The sequence below is a fragment of the Perca fluviatilis genome, chromosome 14 (genome assembly GCF_010015445.1).
Source record: "Perca fluviatilis chromosome 14, GENO_Pfluv_1.0, whole genome shotgun sequence".
In the NCBI taxonomy this organism is placed as follows: Eukaryota; Metazoa; Chordata; class Actinopteri; order Perciformes; family Percidae; genus Perca; species Perca fluviatilis.
The window spans coordinates 31,142,233-31,169,644 of NC_053125.1; the positions used below are offsets into that span (position 1 = coordinate 31,142,233).

Sequence of the window (27,412 nt, forward strand, 5' to 3'; positions counted from 1 at the left end):
CTGTAAATCGTGTTCATGTTTGTTTAGATGCCAAGTTTTCAATCTCTTCAGATCAAAAAAAATAAAATGATGAGCATCTTTTCTCTCTGTGCTTTGTTCCAATGTGATCATGACTTCACTTCTCTCATATCAAACAGCCTGTTTCCTTGTAGCTGACACTGTGATGTAGTTGTGTATAAAGAGGAAGGAGGAGGCTTTTACTGGCTGTCCAACTGCTGCTGATCTCACACACTAGGCCATCCATGTTGGATTGTGAGATCAGAGTTGTGCGTGGCAGTTGTGGTCGGAATTGTCACTGAAATTTCACGTGTAGATTATAGATTGCAATCATCGAACCTATAACCTCATTCTGCGCCTGTGAGAAATAACTCTCCATACCAGCTCTCTTTACATCATGTAAATCCAATTTCAACATAAATAGGAAGTTTAACCCTTAGATGCATAAGTGGGGTCAAATGTGTTTTTTTTTTTTATTTTGATCGTTTAATCTTCCATGTATTCCTCAAAGAGGTTGTCTTTGACATGAGGCCATTTGGATTTGTATCTAATTGTCATTTTTAAGTATTTGCATTTTTTTGTATCCGTACCACACTTTTCCATACATGGGGTCATAAATAACCCCAAGCATTTTCTATGGAATTTCAAAGGTTAACCCTAGGAGCCTTTTGATTTATTTATTTTTTATCAACTGACTGTCAGGCATACATTTACTGTTGATCCACACATCTAATGCAGTCTCACCACCCTGAAAGTTATTTTTACACAGCAACATACATGTAAGTACTATCATAATTTTTATACCTCATAACATATCTGCTGTTATAAAATAAAACAAGCCAGACATCCCTCATGTGATGAAAGCTTCCAAGTCCAGGGAGCTCTTCAGCACTGAATTTGGGTTCAATGGCAGCATGACCATGGTCAGCTGTGTTGGAAAAAAGGAAAAATGCTGTTCTGCTCCTCAGCACAATGCACCACAGCAAAACTGTGGATGAAAACACCCGGGAAAAAAACCAGAAATGATGATATTGTGGACCAGATGGTTGGCACCTACACCTGTAAACACCAAACGCAGAGGTGGCCCATGCTGCTGTGGTACGTGATTGATATTGCCACCCTGAATGCCAACTCCTTTTTCATGGCTCAGCACCCTGAACTCTATGCAGATATCACGCCCAGCGACGCTTTCTTATAGAGCTCTCACATGAGCTTGTGATGCCTCATATGACAAGTCGACTGGAAGGTAACCCATGCCTACCAACCTACATCACTACAGCAATGGAAAGGTGTGGTGATGACAAAAGGTGCAAACCAGCCACAGAAGGGAAACAGACAGGGCAAACAGAAGAGAAAGAGTTGTAAGATGTGCAAAAGAAACCAAGACCGCAAAGCCAGCAATAGTTGTTGGAAATGCAGTGACCCTTTGTGCAGTGCTCACAGAAAAGGGTACTTTGTAACATTTTTTACCTTTCTCAAAAGGTGTTTTCTGATAAAATGTTAACAATAGCAAATGTCAAACATGAAATAATTCTTTTGTTGACCAAAATAGAATAAAAATCATCATCTTTAACCAAAATGAAAGAAATTTCTTAGGTTTACAGCATAAAATGCATTCATTCTAATTGGGGTCATTTTTGACCCCACTCATGAAAGAGTGTAGCTATTGGTAGGTCATGCATCTAAGGGTGAAGATCTTGAGTGACAGACGCATCTTCTGGGTTCCCTCACAACACTTACACTTACACTTAGAAATGAAACATAAGTCTACCTGAATACTCCTGAAATTCTAAATCAAGTCCCCCTTAAGCTGCCTACACATGATAAGCGATTTGCTCTCTGTGCAGACAGCAGACACAGGTATTCATCATCAAGGGTTGCAAGGAAGCTATTTCCTGCGAGGTAACGACATGCTTTTATCTCATTGGTTGCGCTTTCGAAAGGTCAGCGGCAACTAGGTCAAAGTTGAAATAGCGCAGCGCAAAGAGGAAAATCCTCTCTCCTATAGGAAATCAATGGAACGGTCGGCGCAAAATGGTTTTGCCGCCTATCATGTGTAGTGTGGCAAAGCATCACCTGAATGTTTTTTACAGGCTAGTTTGGAGAGCTATGCTAACTGTTAAGACGTGTTTCGTGCAGGCTGTTGCTTCTTTTGTTCAGTGCGGTCGGCGCTGTGCAGACGGCAACTGTGTGCAGAGGGTCCGAGCATTGAGCCGTGCACTTCCAAGATTTCGTAACAACGCGTACAAAGTCCTGTTGGCCGTGTTGCATTGATTGGCTACAGAGGAGAAGAAGTCGGGGAGCTCTCTCTCTGTTTTTAACAAAGGCCTTGAAGACAAAAATGATAAGACTGGAGGTTAAAAACACAAATACACAGAGGACTTGGACACTGTCCAGGTGAGTCAGTTGAACCGTGTGTTGTGTTTCTCACCTTCAGCAGTTACCTGAGGCTCAGGGGTGGTGTTTCTAGATCAACCGTACGTGTATAAACTTGTTCAATAGATTCACTTCTAATAAATGAAATTAACTGCACCTGAATTCCTTTTCACATTCTAAATCCAGTCTGCCATAGGGCGGCAAAGCATTACCAGATTATTTTTGAAAGATTAGTTTGGAGTGCTAAACAAACCGTTAAGATGTGTCTTATGCTTCTCGCGGTCACAGCGAAACCCTCTGGCCGTTAATACTGACTGCGTTCAAAGGCAGAACGGCTCCAAGAACAGACTTCTTCCTTTCTGTAGCCAATCACTGCAACAGGTCGGGTCCACTTTGTAACAAAACTCTTGTTGACCCTCCGCAGACTCTCAGTCGCCCTGGCCACAGTTGGGTAATAACGCTGGCAAGAAGCATGAAAAAACATGTTAGAGTGTGTTTCTGAAATAATGGACATGTTGGACAAAGGTCTCTTCAGCTGAGACCAGAGACCCTTCATCAGATTCAGATCTTAGTCTCTCAGGATCACATCCTTCCCCCAGTCTCTGCTCCTCCTCAACACATTTAAAACGTCAATGTGAGGTTGGATATTTGCTGCTTTAGATGTTTTCAAAGAAAGTGCAAAACAACGAATATATAAAAGTAACATAACGTCCAATCCAAATGTAACAAAAAAGTATTTATTTTCTCTTTATAAAAAGGACACTTGTTTTATATTTGCAGTATATATTTTCTGTACATGACTGAAATACTGTAAGTTAGTAATTAAAGGTTTCATGAAGTGTCTGTTCATGTATTAAATAACAACCTTATTTAATTGAACTAGTTGAGTCTCAAATCATTTGTATTATTAACATTTTCTTATAACACTTCCTTGTAGATAGAAATGCAGTTTAGCGTCTTATTTTCTGATGGATTCGTCCTCCAGGTTCCCCTGAGATATTCTGAGCTGCATCAGATGCTTTTATAATTACAATTACAAACAATATTCACTGTATTCAACTGCTGAGTTTAAACAATTCAAGGTTATTTGATTTTATAACATAAGCTGGAAATATATTTTGAGCAGAGACCATAATCCCTCTAAATGGCTGAGTAGAAAAAAAACATACAAAATAAACACCATATGAAATGTATAGTTAACTCGATCAAACACACAGATAACATGTTAAAGACCTCTACACCTGATTATAAGATATTTGGTGGGTGCTCGGTCTGCTGATATTTTAACCTGAAGAAACATTTTCTGTTTGCCGTGACAAGGTCAGTGCTATATCAGCACTGAGTACATTATTGTTACATTTAATCTGTTTAATGGAGCAAAATATTTCTGTTTATGTGTATATAAGGAAAATGTATATAAGGTAAAAGTACTTTCAGTTAAGTAACATTTGTTTTTCTTTGAAGAAACTTTTACTCAAGTAAATATTCTAGTTCTCTAAAGGTAAAGTTAATTTGAAGTGAATCTCTCTCTCTCTGACCCTCCTCTGGGGACATCTTATCATGGATACCCTAGAGGATCTCAGAGCTCCAGATAATACAGATCCCAGACTCAGATACACAACCCTCCCCCCCACCATGGTAAGGTAGAGATTCAGAGGGGAGACATTATTGCAGAACTTTTACTCAAGTAAAATGTATTTAAAGTAACAGAACCTTACTTGAAAAAAAGTATGTGAGATTCATGGAGGGGAGGAATTGGATGAGAAAAAACTAGGAGCAGATGTAAACATGACCCCACACCCAGAGTAAGAGAAGTCTTGAATATATGCCACGTGAGACAACTGCCAGGTGTAAAGAGCTCTGTGAGTGACACAGTCCTGAGCCCTTGTCATTATGTCTTTTAAAATATCAGGACACCAACCACTGCAGCAGCTACAAGAATCAGTCCAACTGGAACACCTGCTGCCAGTCCACGGTATCGGCCTACAGGAGAGGAGTTTCTATCCTCAGGGACAGCATTCATTGAGTGTCCATCCTCGAAACCTGAAGATGAAAAAACACAGGTCAGGAAATGTGTGGCTAGTGGAGCAGCCTACATCATTATTCTCAGATAAAACACACTGAGAGAGACTCCCTCACCTGTAACCTGCAGACGGATGGTTCCGATTGGCTCAGACACAAGGGCGAGTCTGTTTTTATGTCTTAAGACAGCTGGCATAACTCAACACTCATATATTCCAGTGTCCATGCCTCTCACATTCTTCAGAATTAAAGACACGTCTCCATCCTTCAGATCTCTGTCCACCAGGTCCACCCTGTCCTTAAAGTCTGGATGCTGGTGGGTTGGATCCAAGTGTCCATCTCTGTATAAGAGGATGTATTCCTCCTCCAGGTCAGGTCTGCTCCACTCTACAACGCCGATGGTGTAATAAGCAGCCCGACATGGCAGAATGACATCATCTCCAGGGTACACTGTTACTGCTTCTTGGTCTGAAAAACAGTAATGAGCAATGACTAGAAAATCCTGCAATAACTTTTGACAGTGTGCTTACTAGGTGCACATCCCACTGCTATTATTATCACCATATCTGATAAGTAGAAGCCGTCAGAAAATGTGACCCCACTGTAACTACTAAGATCCATTCTGAACTTGGATGACTGGACTAAGTTGAAGAAGCTGTGTTGGGCTTTATGATAAATTTGAGTAATGGAAGACAATGTTGGTAACAAACTGTAGAGGGCAGCAACACGCCATTACACTAGTACAGCAAACATCTGTACTATAAAACAGAATACCTTTACTGTCGCTGCACAGCTGTACAACACAATTTTGTGACTCTTCAGTGGTATGTGCAATTCAAAATGAAAACAATCAGTCAATCAACATGCAAAGTTTAAAAGCAAGCGTTAATAGAGAATAAGTGTATATTAATAAGTAATCCGTATTTACATAAGTATAGTTTTAGCTTCTTTGTTACCTTGCCTGCAAGAATAAGGAAAAGTTAGCTATACTGAATACTTCTATTGCAGCTCCACCTCAATCCCAAATAATTTAGAGAGGTTAGCTGTAAGCGCAGCTCCACATTTTCTGGTGTCTATGTGTGTGTTTGCTTGAAGTGTGCATCCATTGAGTTTACTGTGAACTTGAAGTTAAGCCAACCTTATGTAGGCATGTGGTTTTTAAGCTAAGGTGTTTAAGGTTATTATAGGTTAAATAAGTGATACATTTATCTAATGGCCATATGCTAATTCCATAAAAGGTATTACAGCGCATTTATTGACGTGGGTGAAGTAAACTAGTGGGTACAGATGACTTAAGGTGGCTAAAGGAACTCAAGACATTTAAAAGTGTAAATAAGTAAAAAAGAGAGTTCAACATTACGTGGGTGTTCTTTGTTGTAATTTACGTTAGCTGATTTAACGAATGATAGGTGGTCTTCAAACATTTAAACATGCTAAATGCATAACCTAATATTTAAAAATTCCAAGAAAACCAGCTCCTACATTCACACTTTTATAAATCCAGTCTAATCATTAAAAGAAACTGGCATTTACTGTTAATACCAGAAATCACTTATTCTGTTTTAAACACATTCTCATTTTCTAGAACAAGATGACATAATTCTCTAACACAGGTCAGAAATAAAGTCTACTTTCCACCTTGGGTGGCAGTAGGGAGTTGAGTTGGGAACCGGTGAGTTGTTGGTTCAAGTCCCCATACAGACCAAAGTATGGTGGTGGACTGTTAGTTGGATAGGTGCCACTTCAACCCCAAACTGCTCAGGGCGCCTTTCCATGGGCAGCCCCCTCACTCTGACATCTCTTTGTTAGTGCATGTATAGATACTGAGCATGTGTGTGTAATCCTGTGTGTAATGTGTGTAATAACAACAGAGTGAAAGCATTGTAATTTCCCCTTGCGGGATAAATAAAGTATTAATAAAGTATACAATATTTTCACAATAAAAGCTGATATTCACCAGAAGCTGCTGCAGACAGAAGGAACAACAGGAGCATAAATATAGCCATGAGAGCTGAGAGGTCGTAGATCTGCTGTCGTATTTCTCTCCCACTGTTCTCCGTTCTCGGCGCACCGTACAGTCTGAGGATCGGTGCAGAATGATAACTGTTGGAGTAAGTGGAACGCGTGCGGTCTGAGGTTTGGTGTCTGTGTGAGTGGGTGGATCTACACACAGTCTGTAACTGCAGCCGGATTCTGATTGGCTCAGAATCCTCAAACATTCTGTTTGAGGACATCAAGCGCTTTAAGGCATGGCACAAAGTGGAGATGCAGCCTTCTCTCTGATAATTTGATATCTCTGGAAACTACTATCGGATAACAATGTAGCGTTAGTTATCACTAACATCAGATAAACAATCAGAAAGCAGTAAAACTAAAACAGGCCATGACATCACATGATCGACATTCAAGTCTTCGAACCATCTAGATACAAACATACATATACTTTTAGGAATCCACAAGTCTCTGTGCCTTTTTAAATTCCACAAAAAACTTTTTGGGAAAATGTTTACAACAATATAGAAAACATAAATGCACAGAAACAATAGCTGATGAAATCTTTAAGAGGTGAAACTCCTGCAGCACTTGTAGTAAGCAGAGGAAGATAATTGTCGGACCAACATGTTCCAGCTTGTAGCTTGATACTACACATTACAGAGAGCATTCAAGTTGGATAGGTATTCAGCAGAAAGTAAATGAATATAAAACCCAACTAGTCATATAGACTCACCCGAATATTGGCCAGTGGGGCAGTGGGGATATGTCAGAGAGGTGAGGGCCCAATAAAGGACACATGGACACCATTCGTAGTCAATGGAGGAAAAGAAATGCACCCATGCGACAGTTATCTGACTTACAACCCATGTTAAGGGGAAACGCTCCAGGTGAATAGGGAAAATATTTAATCTAACAGATATCTTCATGAAACTTCACCAACTGATTATATATATTAAAACATACATCTTTTTTGTATTACAATGTTTTGAAGTTTGGTGTTTAAATTCTAGAACAGTTTATGATTAAACAAAATATACGAGATGCCAACCGGCATACATACATACCCGTCAGGGAGCTTAGCACCAATACTCCACCTATAGTGCCGATAGTACAGCTGCACGGGGCCTACAATAGAACAGACGATTAGTTAAACACTCTCAGGAGAATATCCAAGAGGAGAAAAGATTTGCCTAACCTACCAGCAGCAAAACTCAACCCGGTTCCGTTACAGGAGTAGTCGGGTTGGGACAGGGAGACACTGCAAAAGACAATGCACGCTGTAATGCCCATCCTAACACAAAAGAGGCCTATAAATAACAAATTAGTTACACTGAAATTGCTGTCGAATTTCTTTGACCGCGGACGCGAGGGGACCCAGAGCGGAAATGTGGCTCCGGCAACAAAGAGTAGAGAGTGTCAAGTGCATGATAGCATACAAAAAGTTATGCACACTAAAATATAAGATATACGAATACTATTAGCCCACCGGCTGGTCACGTGACATCGGCTACAGAGCTCTGTGACGCCGATTATTTAAGCTGCTACAGGGCTTCCTGCCGCTGGTAACAGACCGCCATTCTGACCTCTGATTAAAGTAGTCAGTATTTTAGTAATAATAGTAAAAACATCCAGTCATCCCCTTCATGACTTCATTACTTAAGAGTTTTCTCTGTCATGAAGGTGCATGGCTCTCTTTATAACCTCTTTATGTAATAATTAATGATATTTTCAGGACAGATCAACAGTGGAGAAATGCATATTGTAGATATTTTTAAGAAAATTGGCTAGGTTAGCTCTTTAATTGTAACATTTTAACAACGATGCACAGAATTTGATGATGACTAAACGTGATCATTTACAGTACATATGCTGTAGTGTTAATGATCACGTTTTAACAACATTGCAGCAGTCATTACATGAAGTAGCCAACAAGAAACTGCATGCAAACGACGTTTAACAGACTTTGTAGAACACCATAGAATACATGTTGCTTTGTGATATTTCAACGCAGTAGCAGCAACGTAGGGAGACCAGCGATAGTTGTAACACAGGTCAGTTGCATCACGTGTCACGCTCCAATTTCTCCAATCAAGAACAAGTTTTGAATCACCGGATTCCCTCTAAATATGCTCTGTTTAGTCCGTATTCCACGTGTGAAGAATCAGCCCCCTGTGACAGACAAGGCACACTACGTTTTAGGTAGGAAAATATATATATTTTTTAACCACATTTATAGTTTTGATAGCGTTGCCGGCTTTATAGTTAAACTCAACAAACTTAAATCATGTTTATTGTGTGTATACATAGATATCTTTCATGCAGGTTGTTAGTGATAATGTTTTAGCTGTTGACTGTAGATTAAGATGGAAGAGTCTATGGCAGTGTTACTCATTGCTCGGCTCGCGAGCCTCCTACGGCTCTTGTCTGTGTTAGCTGTTCAAACATCTACACATCTTGATGCACATTTTAAAAATCTTCCTAGTTGATGTTGGGAAATGTAATCATTACATATGAGGATGCTGCTTGTGTCAGGATCCTGCTGTGACTGACTGCCTTTGTGTCATCCTGGTGGCCATTTTGTATATTGTGTTGTGTTTTGTGCTTGTTGCTGTTTCACATGTGCTCTGTGGTTACCTGTCTGTCATGTGTCTTTGTCTCCGCCCATCCCCTTATATGGTCTGCAATTCCTGTCTTGTTAGTTTGTGCTCTCACCTGTTCCCAATTATGGTCTTGTCCAGTTGCCTGTCTTCCTGTTAATTGGTCTGTTTATTTTATACTCCTGGTCTTGAAGGTTCGTCTCTCTGTTTGTCCTGTGAGAGTCCTGTTTGTTTGTAGGTGTAAGTTTGTTAGTTGTAAAGTCAGAATAAAAGCATGTTCGTCTGAACTTCTGCCTGATATAGTCCTGCATTTGGGTCCTCCTGCTGAATCATGACAGCTTATTTTTAACTAATAAGAGGAGAAAAATTGACAGAATGTTTTCCTTTATTTTATTTCAGTGTTGTGTTTCTTTTTGCTTAAGGAGATGTGTAAGACCGCATACATTTCCACCTGGGGTATAATAATAACCTTTACTCCGACTTTGGTTTTACTGACATACTTGCAGGATCTTTTATTTTCAAAAAACTTCCTAGTCCTCCTTACAGCTATACAGACTTTTTACGTTTTGTGTTTGCTCAATTTGATGCTTATTTACAGTGACTGTTGGCCTGCTTTAACAGGCGTTCCTAGTTTAGGTTCCTGCTTCAGGGCATCTCACTTCCTGTGAGACAAGTTACACTAAACAATTGGTGATCAATTGACAATCCCAATGATTACACTGCTAAAGAACTTTGTGCCTTATTTAATACTTTTGAGCATGTAGTGTGAACTGTCAGGGTTTGAGCTCTGAGCAGAGTTAATGAGCCTTTTCAGTGAAATGATCCTTTGGAGAACAGAGTGAAAGCTGCCTCCTGCTGGCTGTCTGACTGCATTACATCTGCTGCTTTCTTCTCAAAGCCTTAGCACTAGTGATGGTCAAATGAAGCTTCGCGAACCAGTGTCTTTACTTTCTGAGCTCACTAGATGGCGCTCTCTGTTCAACAAAGGGTTTGAAAACCGATTGAATTGCCATTCATTTAACCTTTTTCTTTGAACAGAGTGCGCCATCTAGTGAGCTCAGAAAGTAAAGACACTGGTTCACGAAGCTTCATTTGACCATCACTACTTAGCACATGATTGGCTCAATGTGCACATCATCAAATATTATATCATATATTTATTAGCACTAGATATTTTATTTTATATGTATGTGAAATTGAGAGTAACACCCAGCGGTGAAAAGGTAACATCGACCTTAACCTTCCTGTTATCCTCAAGTGTACTAACATCTGTTATCAAGGATAACAGGAGGGTTAATTAGCTCAGGCCCCACCCACTCAGCACGCTAGGTGACACAAATCAAACACACCTGCTGCCATGTTACTTCACCAACAGGTGCATGCTGGTTGTGGCTAGCATGCTAAATGTTAACATGCTGATGGATGATCCTCCACTTCACGTTCAGACAGGTGAGTTCAACTACACGCTCTCTGGGATAAATGGTACTGTACAGAAATGAATGTGTGTGTGTGTGTGTGTGTGTGTGTGTGTGTGTGTGTGTGTGTGTGTGTGTGTGTGTGTGTGTGTGTGTGTGTGTGTGTGTGTGTGTGTGTGTGTGGGTGTGCGGCGGGCCGCATGCGGTGTAGAAATATTGTTAATAATGTTATTATTAATCATGTTTGTTGCACCTGCTGCGGTGTCTGCCAGAAATTGAGGTTCACCATGTTGCTAAAGACACTGAAGCATTTTATTAGTTATTAAGTCATTTCAACAGTTCTGATGCTAAACAAGGTTGAAGTTAGAGGGTTATGTACTTTGTCTTTTAGCTGAGGAGGGGGCAGTCTTGCTTCGACGCGTGTCCTGGGTGCCAATAATCAATGTCCATACAATCCATACATTTCAGTAGCCTCGGAATCCGAAAGATTAAGGGTCTGGCAATGAGTAATGAAAGTGGCCCAACTCGAGAGGGGGCAACAAGCATGCATGGATAACACTACGATCAATCACAACTAAGCCCCATACGCTTAGCTACCAGCGGAGCTAATGACTTTGTCGTCGCAGCGCTGTCGTCATCTGTTTAGCTCACCTCTGGCCTGTCAATATCAGATACAGATGTGAAGGGCATAGTTAATGAGTATCATTACTGAATGCCAGAGTGACTCGCTGAGCAAATTCAAATTGTGCTCTTGTGAGATTTCCAGGGTAACATTTCGGTGTTGTTTCCATAAAACTCCAATAACGTTTCACGATAACATCTACGTTAACACGCTAACATGTACCCTGACACAATTCACATGGTGAAAACCTGGTTGCCCCACACCTGTGTACCTTTGGCTGATTACCTTCATGCCTTTTTAATGCCAATGCTCCAGCCAGTGACCACATACAAAAACTGCAGATTAATTAACATCACCAACATGGTATATAATCAAAACAAAGTTGCATAATGGCTCCAACAGATGTTTGATTGTAAGGCCATTGAATGATTCAGTGTGTGGCCCTGTTTGTCTTCATTAAGGATGTATTAATTCAACTGGAATCAGGATCACAAAATGTCACCTATTCAATGAAGTTGCCTGCCTGGCTAGTTTGCAAAAACGTTTATAGGCTTCCTGGTTTCCTCCATGATCTGTGGCCTGCTGAATCTGTGCAGTTGTGTTCCTCCCGCTGGCCCAGAGATTTTACATTGTTGTTGGCTTGAGAGAAATTTTTCAAATATAAAAAAAGTCCATGGATTAAAAATTCTAAATAGAAACATAACCAACTAGGGCTGGGCAATATATCGATATTATATCGATATGAGGCTAGATATCGTCTTACATTTTGGATATTGTAGTATCCTGGTTTTGAATGCTGCATTACAGTAGAGTGATGTAATTTTATGAACTTACCAGACTGTTCTAGCTGTTCCATTATTTCCATTTACACACAGTTATTATATCAACATAAGTGATTATTTATCAAAAATCTCATTATGTGCATATTTTGTGAAAGCACCAATTGTCGACCCTACAATATCGCCACAATATTGATGTATTTGGTCAACATTATGGGGATATTTGATTTTCTCCATATCGCCTAGCTCTATAACCAACCTTGTTAGCAGTTGGAGGCATCCTCACAGCAATTTTACAGACGTTTCTTTTACAATGCTGGTCTATGGGGTAAATCCTTTTTGGATGGGGGATTTTTCATTGCAATACCGCAAGTGGCCACTGGAAGAAAATGGCTGCCATGTTGAGCGCTCATCCTGAGGGGCTGGTCTCGACGTAAAGACACCATGAAAGTGGAGATACAGTCTGAACACAAGGTGACGTGTTCTGGTGCTGGTGGGGGTGCGGAGCTTAGGTTGGTCTGAGCAGTTCTAACCAGCATTTCCTCTGTGTAGGTTGGTGCAGCAGCCGCGTGGTCTCTCCTCTTGCAGTCAGCAGCTCAATCTCTCGTTTATAATCGCAAAGATGAACATTGTTGACTAAATGTTGTTAATGAAGATCATTTCCATTCACGTTGTCATTTCCCTTAAGTGACAGACTTCAGACTTTGTCTCTTTATTCATAGTTTATTGTTATGGACAGATGTGGAGCAGCTGTTGCTGGTTCTGAGGAACCTCCGGGACCTGTACACTTCCAGCTGGCCTCACCTTGTACCATGAACACTACATGTTACATTAACACAAATCTTTTGCACATATTCCTATGTTGACCGTACTAAAACACCAAGGAAAATTCCTTTTATGTGCAAACCTGATTGGTTACTTGATGTGAAGTTTGATCGCGTGCAGCTACAGTTTCTTTCAACATCGTTTTGACCACATTTCAGTGGTTAAACCGAGACATGCTGTCAGAGACGCAGGTACAAAAATCCCCTGTTCACTTCCTCCAAGCAAAACCACTGACATAAACGGGGAGATACAGTTTGTTTATTTAAAGATCATAAACCATTTACTAATGAATATCTGACAGATTCAAGTCAACATTGTGAATCTTTTGCAAAAGGATAACTTTCACCCAAGGCATCAAAACAATGAACACACACAAGGGTGGCTTTGTATTACATTTTTAACTTACATTCTGGTGTCAGTCAGTTATTTTACATCTTTATTCAGTTTTTCTTTTCTCTTACGGTTCACTGCCATGTTCTAAAACTGAATGTATCTGCTTTGTTGCAACTAAACAATGCATTTTGTTTCACACTGTAGAGGAAACCACAACACTGCCAGTCACAGAGGAAGGAGGAGGGTTTACTTGATGCTATGACTTTTGACCGAACAACGAGTAGACATCATTACACCAACTGTTAGAATGGAGGAAACATCTCTACTCTGGCTGCTTTGTAAGTTATCTTTTTTTGTTTTTCCAAACATCAGCTGAAAGAAATGCAAGATAAAAGAAAACTTTGAAAACTTTGATTTGTATGTTTGGCTAAAAAATGCTCCTGAAATGTTAAATTACGAGAATATTATTTTGAAAGGATGTGTAAATGCTTTTGCAACCAGTTTTTAACGTGCTATTTTCATTTATTTAAACTTTTGAATGTCTTGTATCACAAACTGAAACCAACCTGAGGTTCATTTCTCTTCAGTTCTAAACTTACTGCTGAGCAGCACAACAAACGGTCAGTACACTTTATTGTTTTGTTTCTAGATATCAAGTTGTCTTTAGAGTACTTTTAGAATGTGTACTGAAGAGGATTAGGGTGACACCAAAAAACATTTCTAAGTTTAAAATTATAACTTTAAAGTTAGGACTCAAATCAATTTTTCAAATGTGGCCCTATTCCTCTTTCATAGTTGAACCTTGGTCAACGCCCTTTCAGCTCGGACGAAAATAGACCTGGCGCTTATTTTTAGCAAAGTGTCACTGGCTGCCATTTTTCGCACCTTCAATGGGTTTCTTTTGTTCAATTGAAAATGTAAAATATCACCAATTAATTTTTAACCACATCCATGTCCCTCCAGCCTCTCTGACTATGAGTCCCAGCAGCTCTCAGATGTTTAGAGGAGAGTCTGTCTCTCTGAGCTGTGAGGAGGACGACAGCTCTGCTGGATGGACTCTGAGGAGGAACACAGACAAAGAAACCAGAGCTGAGTGTGGGGTTGAATGGGGGGAAACTGTTGGTTTTTCATGTGAAATCAGCTACATCCTCCCATGGGACAGTGGAGTTTACTGGTGTGAGTCCAGAGAGGGAGCAACCAGTAACAGCATCAACATCACTGTTCCTGGTAAGATCAGTCTATTTGTTTCCTCAACATGACTAAAACTCATCAGACACACTATAACCCCCATGTGGCAGTACTGATCACTGAACACCTGCACTAGGTTGCACCAGCTACGTGTAAGTTCAAACGTAGACTAGTTTGAAAGCAAGTTGTAACTTAGGTTGGAGTTTACATGCTACTAACATTTTAAGGTTTGTACCAGCTGAAATAGTTCCAACATAGGCATAGGTTACAACTTAAATCTTACACCTAGCATTTAGTATGTGTAAAGTCCTGCGTAATATCGGTTGGCATGGCATCGTTTTGAAAGGTGGGATAACTTGGAGGATGTGAGAGGAGTGACCGGCTACATTCTCTGGGATAGATTCCACCCCTTGGAAAACTATTTTGAGAGAGCTATAGAGGATTACCAACCTTCTGGCAGCAGACTTGGGTTAGATGACCTTAATTAACAGCTACACACGTCAATCATAACAGTTATCCAGTTTAGGCTATCATTATGTGTTTGTTAATGTAATCTGCCCATAAGTTCATGGGCTACCCCATGTTGTAGTTGACGTTTAACCACTTAATGTCACTGTTCTTATGTTGCACTAACATTAGCTGTACCTTAAGGTTGTATAGTTATCACCTAATCATAATGATTCATCCTGGTTTATGTACCTTTCTGTGGTTGTTTAGTGACTAACGTTACCATCATTAACAATTTTTAGCCGCTAGCTTCTTCGCTATTGCGGAGCTAACGTTAAGTGTTCAAAGACAATTGGCAAGAGGGATAACACTGTTATAATAATATAATATTAAAACAGTGCGTCAAGAATAGTGCTTTTCACTGATTGGCCACGAGAAGTGAAAACTTCAATTTTCTGTGACAAAATTATGGTTAGTGTGGACTTTACGACAGCGTAACTATGATAACCCTTAAGTCTCCGTGGCGTAACCGAACATCGACACAACTTTAGAATCTAATTTAGAAAACTACTGCGAACATATTGTTTAGTGTGGACTTTACACCCAAACTTAAGAAAGAACTTATGCACAGCTGGTGCAACAGGCTGCAGTACCTTAAAATGTAAAGCAGGTTAGAGTGTGAAGTCAACACCAACTGTAATATCACTGCAGGTTAGTTTCACACTTAACTAACCATTGTTTAACTTCACCATTTGTTTTACACTATAACTTCACTGTAAACATTGTGACAGAGTGTGACGACTCATAGTGCAGCATTTGTGTAAAAATGGGATTGTCACTGTAACTAGTGTCAGACTCATAAGCGTGTTAAAATACAGAAAGTACTACTTTGCTGACGATACATCGTCAATTATTTTTGTAAACTGTAGTGTAACTTCTACACAACGTTCAAACCTAAGCTTCAACTTACAAATAAATGCAGAAAACTAAACAGTTGGATGAATGAAACATGAAGAAAAATGTTAGTTCTTCTGACGTTTGTCTTCATTTTCAGTTAAACCAGTGATCCTGCAGAGTCCTGTCCTCCCTGTGATGGAGGGAGAAGACCTCACTCTGACCTGTAAAACAAAGACGTCCTCCAACCTCCCAGCTGGTTTCTATAAAGATGGCTCCTTCATCAGGACTGAGCCTGCAGGTCACATGACAATCCACCATGTTTCCAGGTCTGATGAAGGCATCTACAAGTGCAACATCAGCAGTGTTGGAGAGTCTCCACCCAGCTGGGTCTCTGTCACAGGTGAGGAGGTTACCTTTGATTTCAGGAGTTCATTCATCCGGATATTCACCTGACAGCTGATCCTCTCTACAGGGCAAACAAAGACTTCAGGCCCACCAACCGCTGCAGCTCTGCCCTCGGCCTCAGACCACCTCCACCTTGTGATCAGACTGGTCGTCCACCTGGTGGTGTTCTGTCCGTACTGCATCTCCACTTTCATCATGGTGTCTTTATATCGAGACAGGCCCACAGGTAACACTCCTTACAATCAATCAATCCATCTCATACCACCACTTTGGTGTTGATGATCAATTATCTACATTTTCTTTCTAACCTGCTCTGAATGTAGGACATGACCTGTCCGTCACCCTGGTGACGACCCTGCCCACCCAGGCTGAGGAGGGATTGGAAGATGACTATGATGTCATCACTGCTGTCACCACAGAACATCGCTTCTGAACAAATTTGAAAAGAAGCTCCAATGTTTTTTGTCCTCATAGATCAGAAAAAGGGTTGAACTGAAAGGTTTTGTCCCATTGCAAATCTTTGGTCTGAACTGGACTTAAGTAGCATAGTTGTTCAGATTGTGATGCAAATCGTGTTGTTTTTCATGTTTGTTTAGATGCCAAGTTTTCAATTGCTTCAGATCAAATAAATAAAATGATGAGCATCTTTTCTCTCTGTGCTTTGTACCAAGGTGATCATAATTTCACTTCTCTCATATCAAACAGTTTCCTTGTAGCTGACATGTGACATAGTTACATATAAAGAGGAAGGAGGAGGCTTTTACTGGCTGTCCAACTGCTGTTGATCTCATTTTAGCTGCAGCATGGAGGAGGTCTAAAGGCCACACTAGGCCATCCATGTTGGATTGTGATATCAGAGTTGTGCGTGCCAGTTGAAGTCGGATTTTCTGAGTTAATTTTCTGAACTAAAATTTCACCTGGAACATCCCATAATGTTGGATTTCCGACTTGGAAAGTCAGGAGAACCTCCCTTACCCCGACATCACAATCCAACATTGCTGCTCCCAGCATCAACAGTAGTGAAAGCTGTATGAATATACTGTCTATTAGCGCTTAGGGTTAATATAATAATGTATAAATAATGTTAGTTTGCAGGTTTTCCTACTTACACAGCATGTAGAGGTCTGTTATTTTTATCATAGGTACACTTCAACTGTGAGAGATGAAATCTAAAACCAAAAATCACATTGTATGATTTTTTAAAATAATTTGCATTTTATTGCATGACATAAGTATTTGATCACCTATAATTCTGGCTCTCACATACCTGTTAGTTTTTCTTTAAGATGCCCTCCTATTCTCCACCCATTACCTGTATTAACTGCACCTGTTTGAACTCACCTGTATAAAAGACACCTCTTCACACACTCAATCAAACAGACTCCAACCTCTCCACAATGGCCACGACCAGAGAGCTGTGTATGGACATCAGGGATACATTTGTAGACCTGCACAAGGCTGGAATGGGCTACAGGACAATAGGCAAGCAGCTTGGTGAGAAGGCAACAACTGTTGGCACGATTATTAGAAAATGGAAGAAGTTCAAGATGACGGTCAATCTCCCTCGGTCTGGGGCACCATGCAAGATCTCACCTCGTGGGGCATCAATGATCATGAGGAAGGTGATGGATCAGCCCAGAACTACACAGCAGGACCTGGTCAATGACCTGAAGAGAGCTGGGACCACAGTCTCAAAGAAAACCATTAGTAACACATTATGCCGTCATGGATTAAAATCTTGCAGCGCACACAAGGTCCACCTGCTCAAGCCAGCGCATGTCCAGGCCCGTCTGAAGTTTGCCAATGACCATCTGGATGATCCAGCGGAGGAATGGGAGAAGGTCATGTGGTCTGATGAGACAAAAATAGAGCTTTTTGGTCTAAACTCCACTCGCCGTGTTTGGAGGAAGAAGAAGGATGAGTACAACCCCAGGAATACCATCCCAACTGTGAAGTATGGAGGTGGAAACATCATTCTTTGGGGATGCATTTCTGCAAAGGGGACAGGACGACCGCACCATATTGAGGGGAGGATGGATGGGGCCATGTATCGCAAGATCTTGGCCAACAACCTCCTTCCCTCAGTAAGAGCATTGAAGATGGGTCAGGGCTGGGTCTTCCAGCATGACAATGACCCAAAACACACAGCCAGGGCAACTAAGGAGTGGCTCCGTAAGAAGCATCTCAAGGTCCTGGAGTGGCCTAACCAGTCTCCAGACCTGAACCCAATAGAAAATCTTTGGAGGGAGCTGAAAGTCCGTATTGCCCAGCGACAGCCCCGAAACCTGAACGATCTGGAGAAGGTCTGTGGGCGAAAATCCCTGCTGCAGTGTGTGCAAACCTGGTCAAGAACTACAGGAAACGTATGATCTCTGTAATTGCAAACAAAGGTTTCTGTACCAAATATGAAGTTCTGCTTTTCTGATGTATCAAATACTTATGTCATGCAATAAAATGCAAATTAATTATATACAAATCATACAATGTGATTTTCTGGATTTTTGTTTTAGATTCCGTCACTCACAGTTGAAGAGTACCTATGATAAAAAAATGACAGACTTCTACATGCTTTGTAAGTGGGAAAACCTGCAAATACTTGTTCTCCCCACTGTAAGTTATTTTAACCAGCACACACTGATTTTAATAATTTTCACAATATTTCATTCTGCGCCTGCATGAAATAACTCCCCATACATGCTCTCTTTACATTGTGTGTAAAAATGACACTTTAGAGATTCAATTTAAAATCTTGTTCAAAGGAAGTTTAAAGTCTTGTTCAGTGACAGACTCATCTTCTGGGTTCCCTCTCAAAATTTACTTAGATATGAAAATATCTCTACCTGAATACTCCAGAATGGTAAACACATGATATCCCCACATTTCTACCAACTGAGGTATGGCTGCGAATCTGCTCCGCTGCGTGTCAGCTCCGTGCTCCACGGTGCTTCAAAACCCACCAGGTCTGGATTTGTAGTGGAACGACTGCGGCCATGACTGATAGCTGTAGTCACGAAGACCCACGAGATCTCGCCAATTCACGTAGAATAGAACCACAAACTCATCCAGAGGAGTAGAGGGGGAACAACTCTGTGTTGTGTTTTCAAGGTGTAGTGCAGGGAAATATGATCCGCTGTGAGCACGGTGTATTTTATTTTGAAAATTAACCGGATGTTTTATTTTGTTTCTGTGCTCCACTTCCTTTCCCGCACAATCTGGATTGTGCTGAATTGCTGCGGAGCTCTCCGGCGTCCGGCAAATATCAAAGCTTTGTGTATCTGGTCCGGAGGGCTGCGGATCGCCGGAGCTGGGATGATTTCTGTGCTGTTCTTTGTTCTTTTCTCAAAGAAAAGCTTAACTCCAAGTCTTCAAGAAGACCGCTGTTCCCAGCAGCAGCAGCCATAAGCCCCGCCCACCAACTCTATACACAATGTGATTGGCCTGACCAAAATTTGCAGCTTTTGCAGCTCGAAAGTCAACGGAGAGTTGCTAGACCCCCCTGGCTGCAAAATAAATTTGCTGCCACTAGGGTGCATCTAGATTTCTAGGCTAAGACATCACATGATCGACATTCAAGTCTTCGAATCATCTGGTTAAAAACATACATATACTTTTAGGATTCACAAGTCTCCATGCCTTTTTAAATTCCCAAAAAGCTAATTTATACAACAATATAGAAAAACATTAATGAACAGAAACAATAGCGGATGAAATGTTTAAGAGGTGAAACTCCTGCAACACTTGTAGTAGGCAGAGAAAGATAACCTCAAAGTAGAACAAGCATTTTGTGAGAAAAAAAGGGGTGAATCACAAATTGAAACAGAAAATCTGACAAAAGTTTAGACACTAGAAGTCCTAAGAGATCAAAGTTGTAGAAAGTATTGAAAAATACTGAAATTGGTGATGCCAATGAAGCCCATGTTAACTCCAGGTGAATAGGGATAATATTTCATCTAACAGATATCTTCATTTTAAAATTAAAGTAATTTTTCCACGCCAAGATGGGTGGATTGTTAATTTAACAAAAGTCCTCTGGGAGGTCTGAGTTGGACTTGTTTAAATTGTTCTTATTCTGCACTGTAAATTTTATTATCATCTTTTATCTGTTTTAAATTCTTTTCTTTTTATTGTTCTTAACTGCTCTTTAATGTTTTCCTTTTTTAGTCTTTAATGTTTTATGTAAAGCACTTTGAATTGCACTGTTGCTGAAATGTGCTATACAAATAAAGCTGCCTTGCCGAGCCTTGCCTTCATGACACGTCACCAACTGATTATGTTCATTAAAACATAAAAAGATTTTTTTTTAACTTTGATGTTGAATTAATGTTAGGTTACAAAAACACTTTGACATTGTTTGTTGGTCTTTTTTAAATACATTTTTATATATGCACCTATTTTGTGGTTTGTAATACTTAAAATGTTTGTTGATGTCTTTGTGTTCAGCTTTCTGTCTGATTCTGTCTTCCTGTAAAATGTTATGTGTCATTGAGAGTCAGATTCAGACATCTGGTTAGAAATAATTATAATAATAGTAAAAGCATCCACTCGTCCCCTTCATGACATCGGTTGATCTCACTGGGCCCTATCTTGCACCCGGTGCAGTGCAAGCCCTACGCACATTTTCTTTGCTAGTTTAAGACCGACACAGTTGTCAGTTTCCCATCTAGCGGCCACATCGTTTACATAGCAAATGAACCTGCGCCCATCTTTGCACCCATGGGCGTGCTGGTCTTACCATACCACCAACAGCAGAGGGAGCCAGAGCTGTTAGCTGTGGGGTCCTGTGGGAGAAACCCAATCACTGAGGTGCATATCAAAAAGATGATGATATGGGGACAAATGAAAAGCAAGAAGCTGATTACACCCCAAACATCTGAGTTATCCACCTCTATCCCAAGCAGGGTTTCTGTGGCAGCACCTGGCTCCCCAGGGCGCCCGGAACCACACACACACCCACGCACTTTCAAAAAAATACAGGAATGGTCGTTGGAGGTGCGGAAGCCGACCCTCTTTCTTGGGGACTCCAACCTCTCACGAATTCCATCTTTCACAGATCCAGACATACAGGTTGACAGTTACCCCGGAGCAACTTTCCACCACATAACAGGCCATTTTAAAGAAACTACAGCCACAACCAGACACACAACACATCATACTTTCCTTTGGACTAAACAACTGCCACGAACAGACTACCATACTCAAGCAGCTACAGCAAATGGTAAAAACTGATCATACTACTTTTCCTAACGCCACCATTTACATCCCTGTAATAAATTTCTCCATCAGGCTGAACAGATGCCAACAGGTACTACTAACCACTCTGAATGAAACCATAACCTCAAAATACACCTTTCTTGCAGAAATGAATCCACTTCTTCGTTAATCCACGTCAGAGATGTGTATGTTCAAAGGTTGTTTTAGTTGTGCAACAGAAAACTCAGATTAGATAGTCTAGCTAGCTGTCTGGTTTACCCTGCAGAGATCTGAGGAGCAGTTAACCATAGTCCTCTTAACACAAAGAAAGAGGAAGTTGACGGACATCGGTGAAAAGACGTGTGACAGGATGAGGTTTTCCCCTCCCTCTTACCTGTGCACGGGAGTGTGCACCAGCACACCTGGGGCTCATCCCCTTTGATTGGGAGAGGTGGGGGCATTATTTAAGCCTGTGTGTGGACTCGTTCTGTTTCTCTGTCTTCTCCTGCTGGGTGTGTGTGGAGACACTTTTTCATCTTTTTCATCTTTCGTTCCTTTTATTGTTTTATTTGTGTCGCCGTGCGTTTGGCACTAACGTGCGTTCTTTTATAGAGCCGACCCTGTCTTGGCTGTGGATGTCCCCGTGGAGGTAGATGTATACCTGGGCTGCTGGCGTTGGGTGTCTTGGTAAGCTGCATGCCTCCCTGTTTCAACCCATTTGGCGTTATCAAGATCTGACAGAGTCTTATTTGTTATAGCGTGGGCCGCTGTGTGCTTGCGCGGAGTGGGTGCCTCCGCCGGGGTCTGAGGGCAGCGTGTCCTGTAAATCGGTAAATGTCTGCCTGCTTGCTTTAAATTTATTGCGGTCCTGTTTTAATGGTGCGTTTCACACCACAGCTGGACCGGGCTGCAGCCTCATACATGCTGCTGCGGGGCTATCGTGGTGCCACAACTAATTAAAGGGCCTGTACTTCCCGGCGCGTTCTTTTCCCACTGATGCTATTCTGGATTCCAGTAAAGATATTCTGGATATAGCCTAGAGAGTGCTGGATGCGGAGTGCTCTGGATTGATTGGTGTTGGAGCGGATATAGCTCTCCTGGATAGGCTAAAGGTTTAAAAATTTAGATAATTGTACAAAAGGATTCCATCCATCCATCCATCTTCGTCCGCTTATCCGGTGTCGGGTCGCGGGGGGAGCAGCTCCAGCAGGGGACCCCAAACTTCCCTTTCCCGAGCAACATTAACCAGCTCCGACTGGGGGATCCCGAGGCGTTCCCAGGCCAGGTTGGAGATATAATCCCTCCACCTAGTCCTGGGTCTTCCCGAGGCCTCCTCCCAGCTGGACGTGCCTGGAACACCTCCCTAGGGGGGGCGCCAGGGGCATCCTTACCAGATGCCCGAACCACCTCAACTGGCTCCTTTCGACGCAAAGGAGCAGCGGCTCTACTCCGAGCTCCTCACGGATGACTGAGCTTCTCACCCTATCTCTAAGGGAGACGCCAGCCACCCTCCTGAGGAAACCCATTTTGGCCGCTTGTACCCTGGATCTCGTTCTTTCGGTCATGACCCAGCCTTCATGACCATAGGTGAGGGTAGGAACGAAAACTGACCGGTAGATCGAGAGCTTTGCCTTCTGGCTCAGCTCTCTTTTCGTCACAACGGTGCGATAGATGGAATGTAATACCGCACCCGCTGCGCCGATTCTCCGACCAATCTCCCGCTCCATTGTCCCCTCACTCGCGAACAAAACCCCAAGGTACTTGAACTCCTTCACTTGGGGTAAGGACTCATTCCCTACCTGGAGAAGGCATTCCATCGGTTTCCTGCTGAGAACCATGGCCTCCGATTTAGAGGTGCTGATCCTCATCCCAACCGCTTCACACTGCGAACCGATCCAGTGAGTGCTGAAGGTCGCAGGCCGATGATGCCATCAGGACCACATCATCTGCAAAAAGCAGCGATGAGATCCCCAGCCCACCGAACTGCAACCCCTCCCCACCCCGACTACGCCTCGATATCCTGTCCATAAATATTACAAACAGGATTGGTGACAAAGCGCAGCCCTGGCGGAGGCCAACCCTCACCTGAAACGAGTCCGACTTACTGCCGAGAACCCGGACACAGCTCTCACTTTGGTCGTACAGAGATTGGATGGCCCTGAGTAGAGACCCCCTCACCCCATACTCCCGCAGCACCTCCCACAGTATCTCCCGGGGGACCCGGTCATACGCCTTCTCCAAATCCACAAAACACATGTAGACCGGGGGGGCCGCCCCCGGCCCCCTCACGGATCCTTGCGAGAGTGAAGAGCTGGTCCGTTGTTCCACGACCAGGGCCGGAATCCGCATTGTTCCTCCTCAACCTGAGGTTCGACTATCGGCCGAACCCTCCTTTCCAGCACCTTGGAGTAGACTTTACCAGGGAGGCTGAGAAGTGTGATACCCCTGTAATTGGCACACACCCTCTGGTCCCCTTTTTAAAGGGGAACCACCACCCCAGTCTGCCACTCCTTTGGCACTGTTCCAGACTTCCACGCAATGTTGAAGAGACGTGTCAACCAGGACAGCCCCTCCACACCCAGAGCCTTGAGCATTTCTGGACGGATCTCATCAATCCCCGGGGCTTTGCCACTGTGGAGTTGTTTGACTACATCAGTGACTTCCGCCGGAAATCGACGACAATCCCCCGTCATCCTCCAGCTCTGCCTCTAACATAGAGGCGTATTAGTCGGATTCAGGAGTTCCTCAAAATGCTCCTTCCACCGCCCTATTACCTCCTCAGTTGAGGTCAACAGTGTCCCATCCTTACTGTACACAGCTTGGATGGTTCCCCCTTCCCCCTCCTGAGGGGGCGAACAGTTTTCCAGAAGCACTTTGGTGCCGACCGAAAGTCCTTCTCCATGTCTTCTCCAAACTTCTCCCACACCCGCTGTTTTGCCTCTTTTACGGCAGAGGCTGCAGCGCCCTTCCGGCCCTCCGGTGACCCTGCAACTGCCTCCGAGTCCTCTGGGATAACATCCCGAAAGACTCCTTCTTCAGTCGGACGGCTTCCCTGACCACCGGTGTCCACCATGGTGTTCGTGGGTTACCGCCCTGAGGCACCTAAGACCCTAAGACCACAGCTCCTCGCCACAGCTTCAGCAATGGAAACTTTGAACATTGTCCACTCGGGTTCAATGCCCCCAGCCTCCACAGGGATGCCGAAAGCTCCGCCGGAGGTGCGAGTTGAAAGTCCGTTGGACAGGGGCCTCCTCCAGACGTTCCCAATTTACCACGCACTACGGTTGGGCTTACCAGGTCTGTCCAGAGTCTTCCCCAACCCTGACCCAACTCACCACCAGATGGTGATCGGTTGACAGCTCTGCCCTCTCTTACCCGAGTGTCCAAAACATACGGCCTCAGATCAGATGAAACGATTATAAAACGATCATTGACCTTTGGCCTAGGGTGCTCTGGTACCAGGTACACTTATGAGCATCCCTATGTTCGAACATGGTGTTCGTTATAGACAATCCATGACTAGTACAGAAGTCCAACAACAAACAACCACTCTGGTTTAGATCAGGGAGGCCGTTCCTCCCAATAGCGCCTCTCAGGTGTCTCCATCATTGCCGCGTGGCGTTGAAGTCCCCCAGCAGAACAATGGAGTCCCCACTGGCCCCATGCAGGACTCCACTCAAGGTCTCCAGGAAGGCCGAATACTCCGAACTCCTGTTTGGTGCATATGCACAAACAACAGTCAGATTTTTCCCACCCACAACCCGCAGGCGTAGGGAGGCGACCCTCTTCGTCCACCGGGGTAAACACCAACGATGTAGCGCTCAGCCGGGGGCTTGGGAGACCCTACCAGGAGCACAAAGCTCCAGACAACACAGCCCTCAGGTTCACAGAGACACACAAACCTCTCCACCACGATAAGGTGATGGTTCACGGAGAGGTGTACAAAAGGATTGTTTTATATAAATGCTGTATATTAACTGTTGTACCAATCGCATGGTTTGATTTTGGTTGATTTAGTTTGGTTTCTCTTTCTTTTCATTATGCATGGTGGTTCATTGATTTGAGTTATTTTGTTAATTATTTTTCTAATATCATCACTTACCTTCTTAACAGAAAAGATTTTGCTATTTTAAAACATATGTAATTAAATAAAATTGTATATTTTTATAATTACTTTATTGTCTCTGACCCTTGATTTTGAGAACAAACCTGTGTGCTTTTAAAGGTCTTGGGCCTATCCCAAGTGGCGTTGTCGGTAATCTTAAATTACCAGAGTGTCATCTTTGCCACTTATTGCCACACGTGGCGTTGCCGGAAATCTTAAATTACCTGAGTGTCATCTTTGCCACTCACTGCCACACATGCATCTGGCGGAATTTCCTGCAGCACCGGAGCAATCCCTGAAGTGGAAGGTCGTGGATATAGACTAATGTGGTGCATACAGTATACAGTTCCTTTTTGAATGTATGGTTCATGAGAACAGGCTGCACTGATTAAAAATAAACAATGCTTACAATTTACTTGAAGCTATCTACATAAGAGTGACATGACACTGTCATGAATGTGTCATGACATGACGATTCTTTTAGTAAGTATCATTCGGTTTTGTCATGACAAGTTATGGTTAAAGTAAGGGTTCATGTGTCATGACTGTCACGACAGGGTCATGTGTTCATGTGTTTCCAAAATAATTCATACTCAGTGACTCACTCTGCTGTCTATTTTATCATAGATATCATAGAGAGTTTATCATTTCTCATTTCTGATCTCCTTCAGATTAAAAGAATGCAGTTCTGATCCTCATGACTTCAGTCTCCTCTCTAGTTATCATTTGTACTGAACACATTTATAATCAGCTCTCAGATCATCTGTATTTCTTTGTTAACACTGGTGACTTTATTATCTAGGATGTAGGTGTATCTGAATGTGTGTTTTAGTTTTACACATTTGTCTTGTGGTTGGAAGAAACGTGAAACTACATGTTTTGTATTCAGATACAATAACCTGTTAGAACTAATCTCCTCTTCTTTCATCTTGTTTCCTTGCAGACAAACTGTTCAGGGCAGCACAACGCAAGCAGGTTTGGCGAATAATTGCTCCTAGATTGCAAGTTAATGCATGCTCCATTTCAGTTGGTGACGTGATGCCTGTCAACAGGTTCTCACTCCCATCTCGTAAAATACGGACGCTTGGTCAGGTGCCTTTGTCGTTGTTATTGACGCTAAAAGTCTAATTTAGCATCATATAACCATTTTGACGCAGTTATGTTAAGGAAAAGGTTGTGGGTGGGCTTACATTTCCGTGACACGTGGGAATAACAGGAAGGTTGGGTTTAGGAAAAGGTCGTGGGTGGGCTTACCCTTCCATGACACGCGGGAATAACGGGGCGGTTAAAGAAGAAAGTGACTCAAGTTAACGTGCCGGGGGCGGAACTTACATACTACTCGCTAAACCCAGTGTAGCTGCTGCTCTCCTCAGTACGTTCTACAAACACGCTGAAGGCTGCTTTTTTCGTTGCTTCAGATCCTGACAGCTACTGTCCAAACATTTGTATTTTACCAGTTTAGAGTGAGAAGGGGTGTGCCTGTTTGTTGCCAAGCAAAAAAAAAACATAGGCCAAAACTGAAGAAGAGCAGGAGGAAGCATAATAACTGAAGATAATGTTACACACGTTGGCCATAATAAAAAAAAGAATACTTTTACTTTAATATCTACAACTTAAGTACATTTAGTGTCAGAAAATTACTTTTGATACTTAAATATCAGATACTTTAAGACTTATACTCAAGTAATATTGTAAAACATGACTTTAACTTCTACCAAAGTTATTTTTGGTAAGATACTTGTAATTTTACTAAGGTATTGCTTTCAAGTACTTTATAAAGACTGTCTTAGGGACTGTTCGTTATTTATTAAAATAGACACAACCCACCTCTCGCCAATAAAACATTTATTGTGACCCTCCAAAACGATTTGGAAAAAAGGGATGACCCTCCCCCAACAATTTATCGATACCTTCTGTACTGGTTTGCGCTTGGCAAATATATACCCATTGTTTTTTTTACGGGTGAGGCTATTTGCACCCCTGGTACAAATATCAATGTATGCTATTTGCACCCCTGTGCATTTACAGTACCTTGGCATATATTTACACACAGTTATCCATACTACTCATGTATTATACCTTTTTGGAATATTATCGCTCTGACATTTTTACCCTAACCATAACCAATCCCACTCCTCTTTCCTAAACCTAACCAACCCAACCCCAGAGCAAGCATATTCATGAGTCTTCCCCTACCACCCTGCAAAAAAAAAAAATTT

At 42.2% G+C, this 27,412-nt stretch overlaps 1 protein-coding gene and 1 long non-coding RNA gene across 2 annotated transcripts in view; one reads left to right on the top strand and one right to left on the bottom strand.

Moving 5' to 3' along the window:
* The window catches only part of LOC120572828 (high affinity immunoglobulin gamma Fc receptor I-like), a 49,954-nt gene that overhangs the window by 12,502 nt on the left and 10,040 nt on the right, over positions 1–27,412 (top strand). Inside the window, exon 3 of the mRNA XM_039822300.1 lies at positions 13,925–14,188. Within this exon, the coding sequence (XP_039678234.1) occupies positions 13,925–14,188 (264 nt within the window). The remainder of the gene's footprint in view (positions 1–13,924; positions 14,189–27,412) is intronic.
* On the bottom strand, positions 3,097–6,530 carry LOC120572966. Its single transcript, XR_005641535.1, has 3 exons — positions 6,353–6,530; positions 4,513–4,863; positions 3,097–4,416 (listed from the first exon to the last, which is right to left on the bottom strand). It is a non-coding gene; the product is annotated as an uncharacterized LOC120572966 (long non-coding RNA).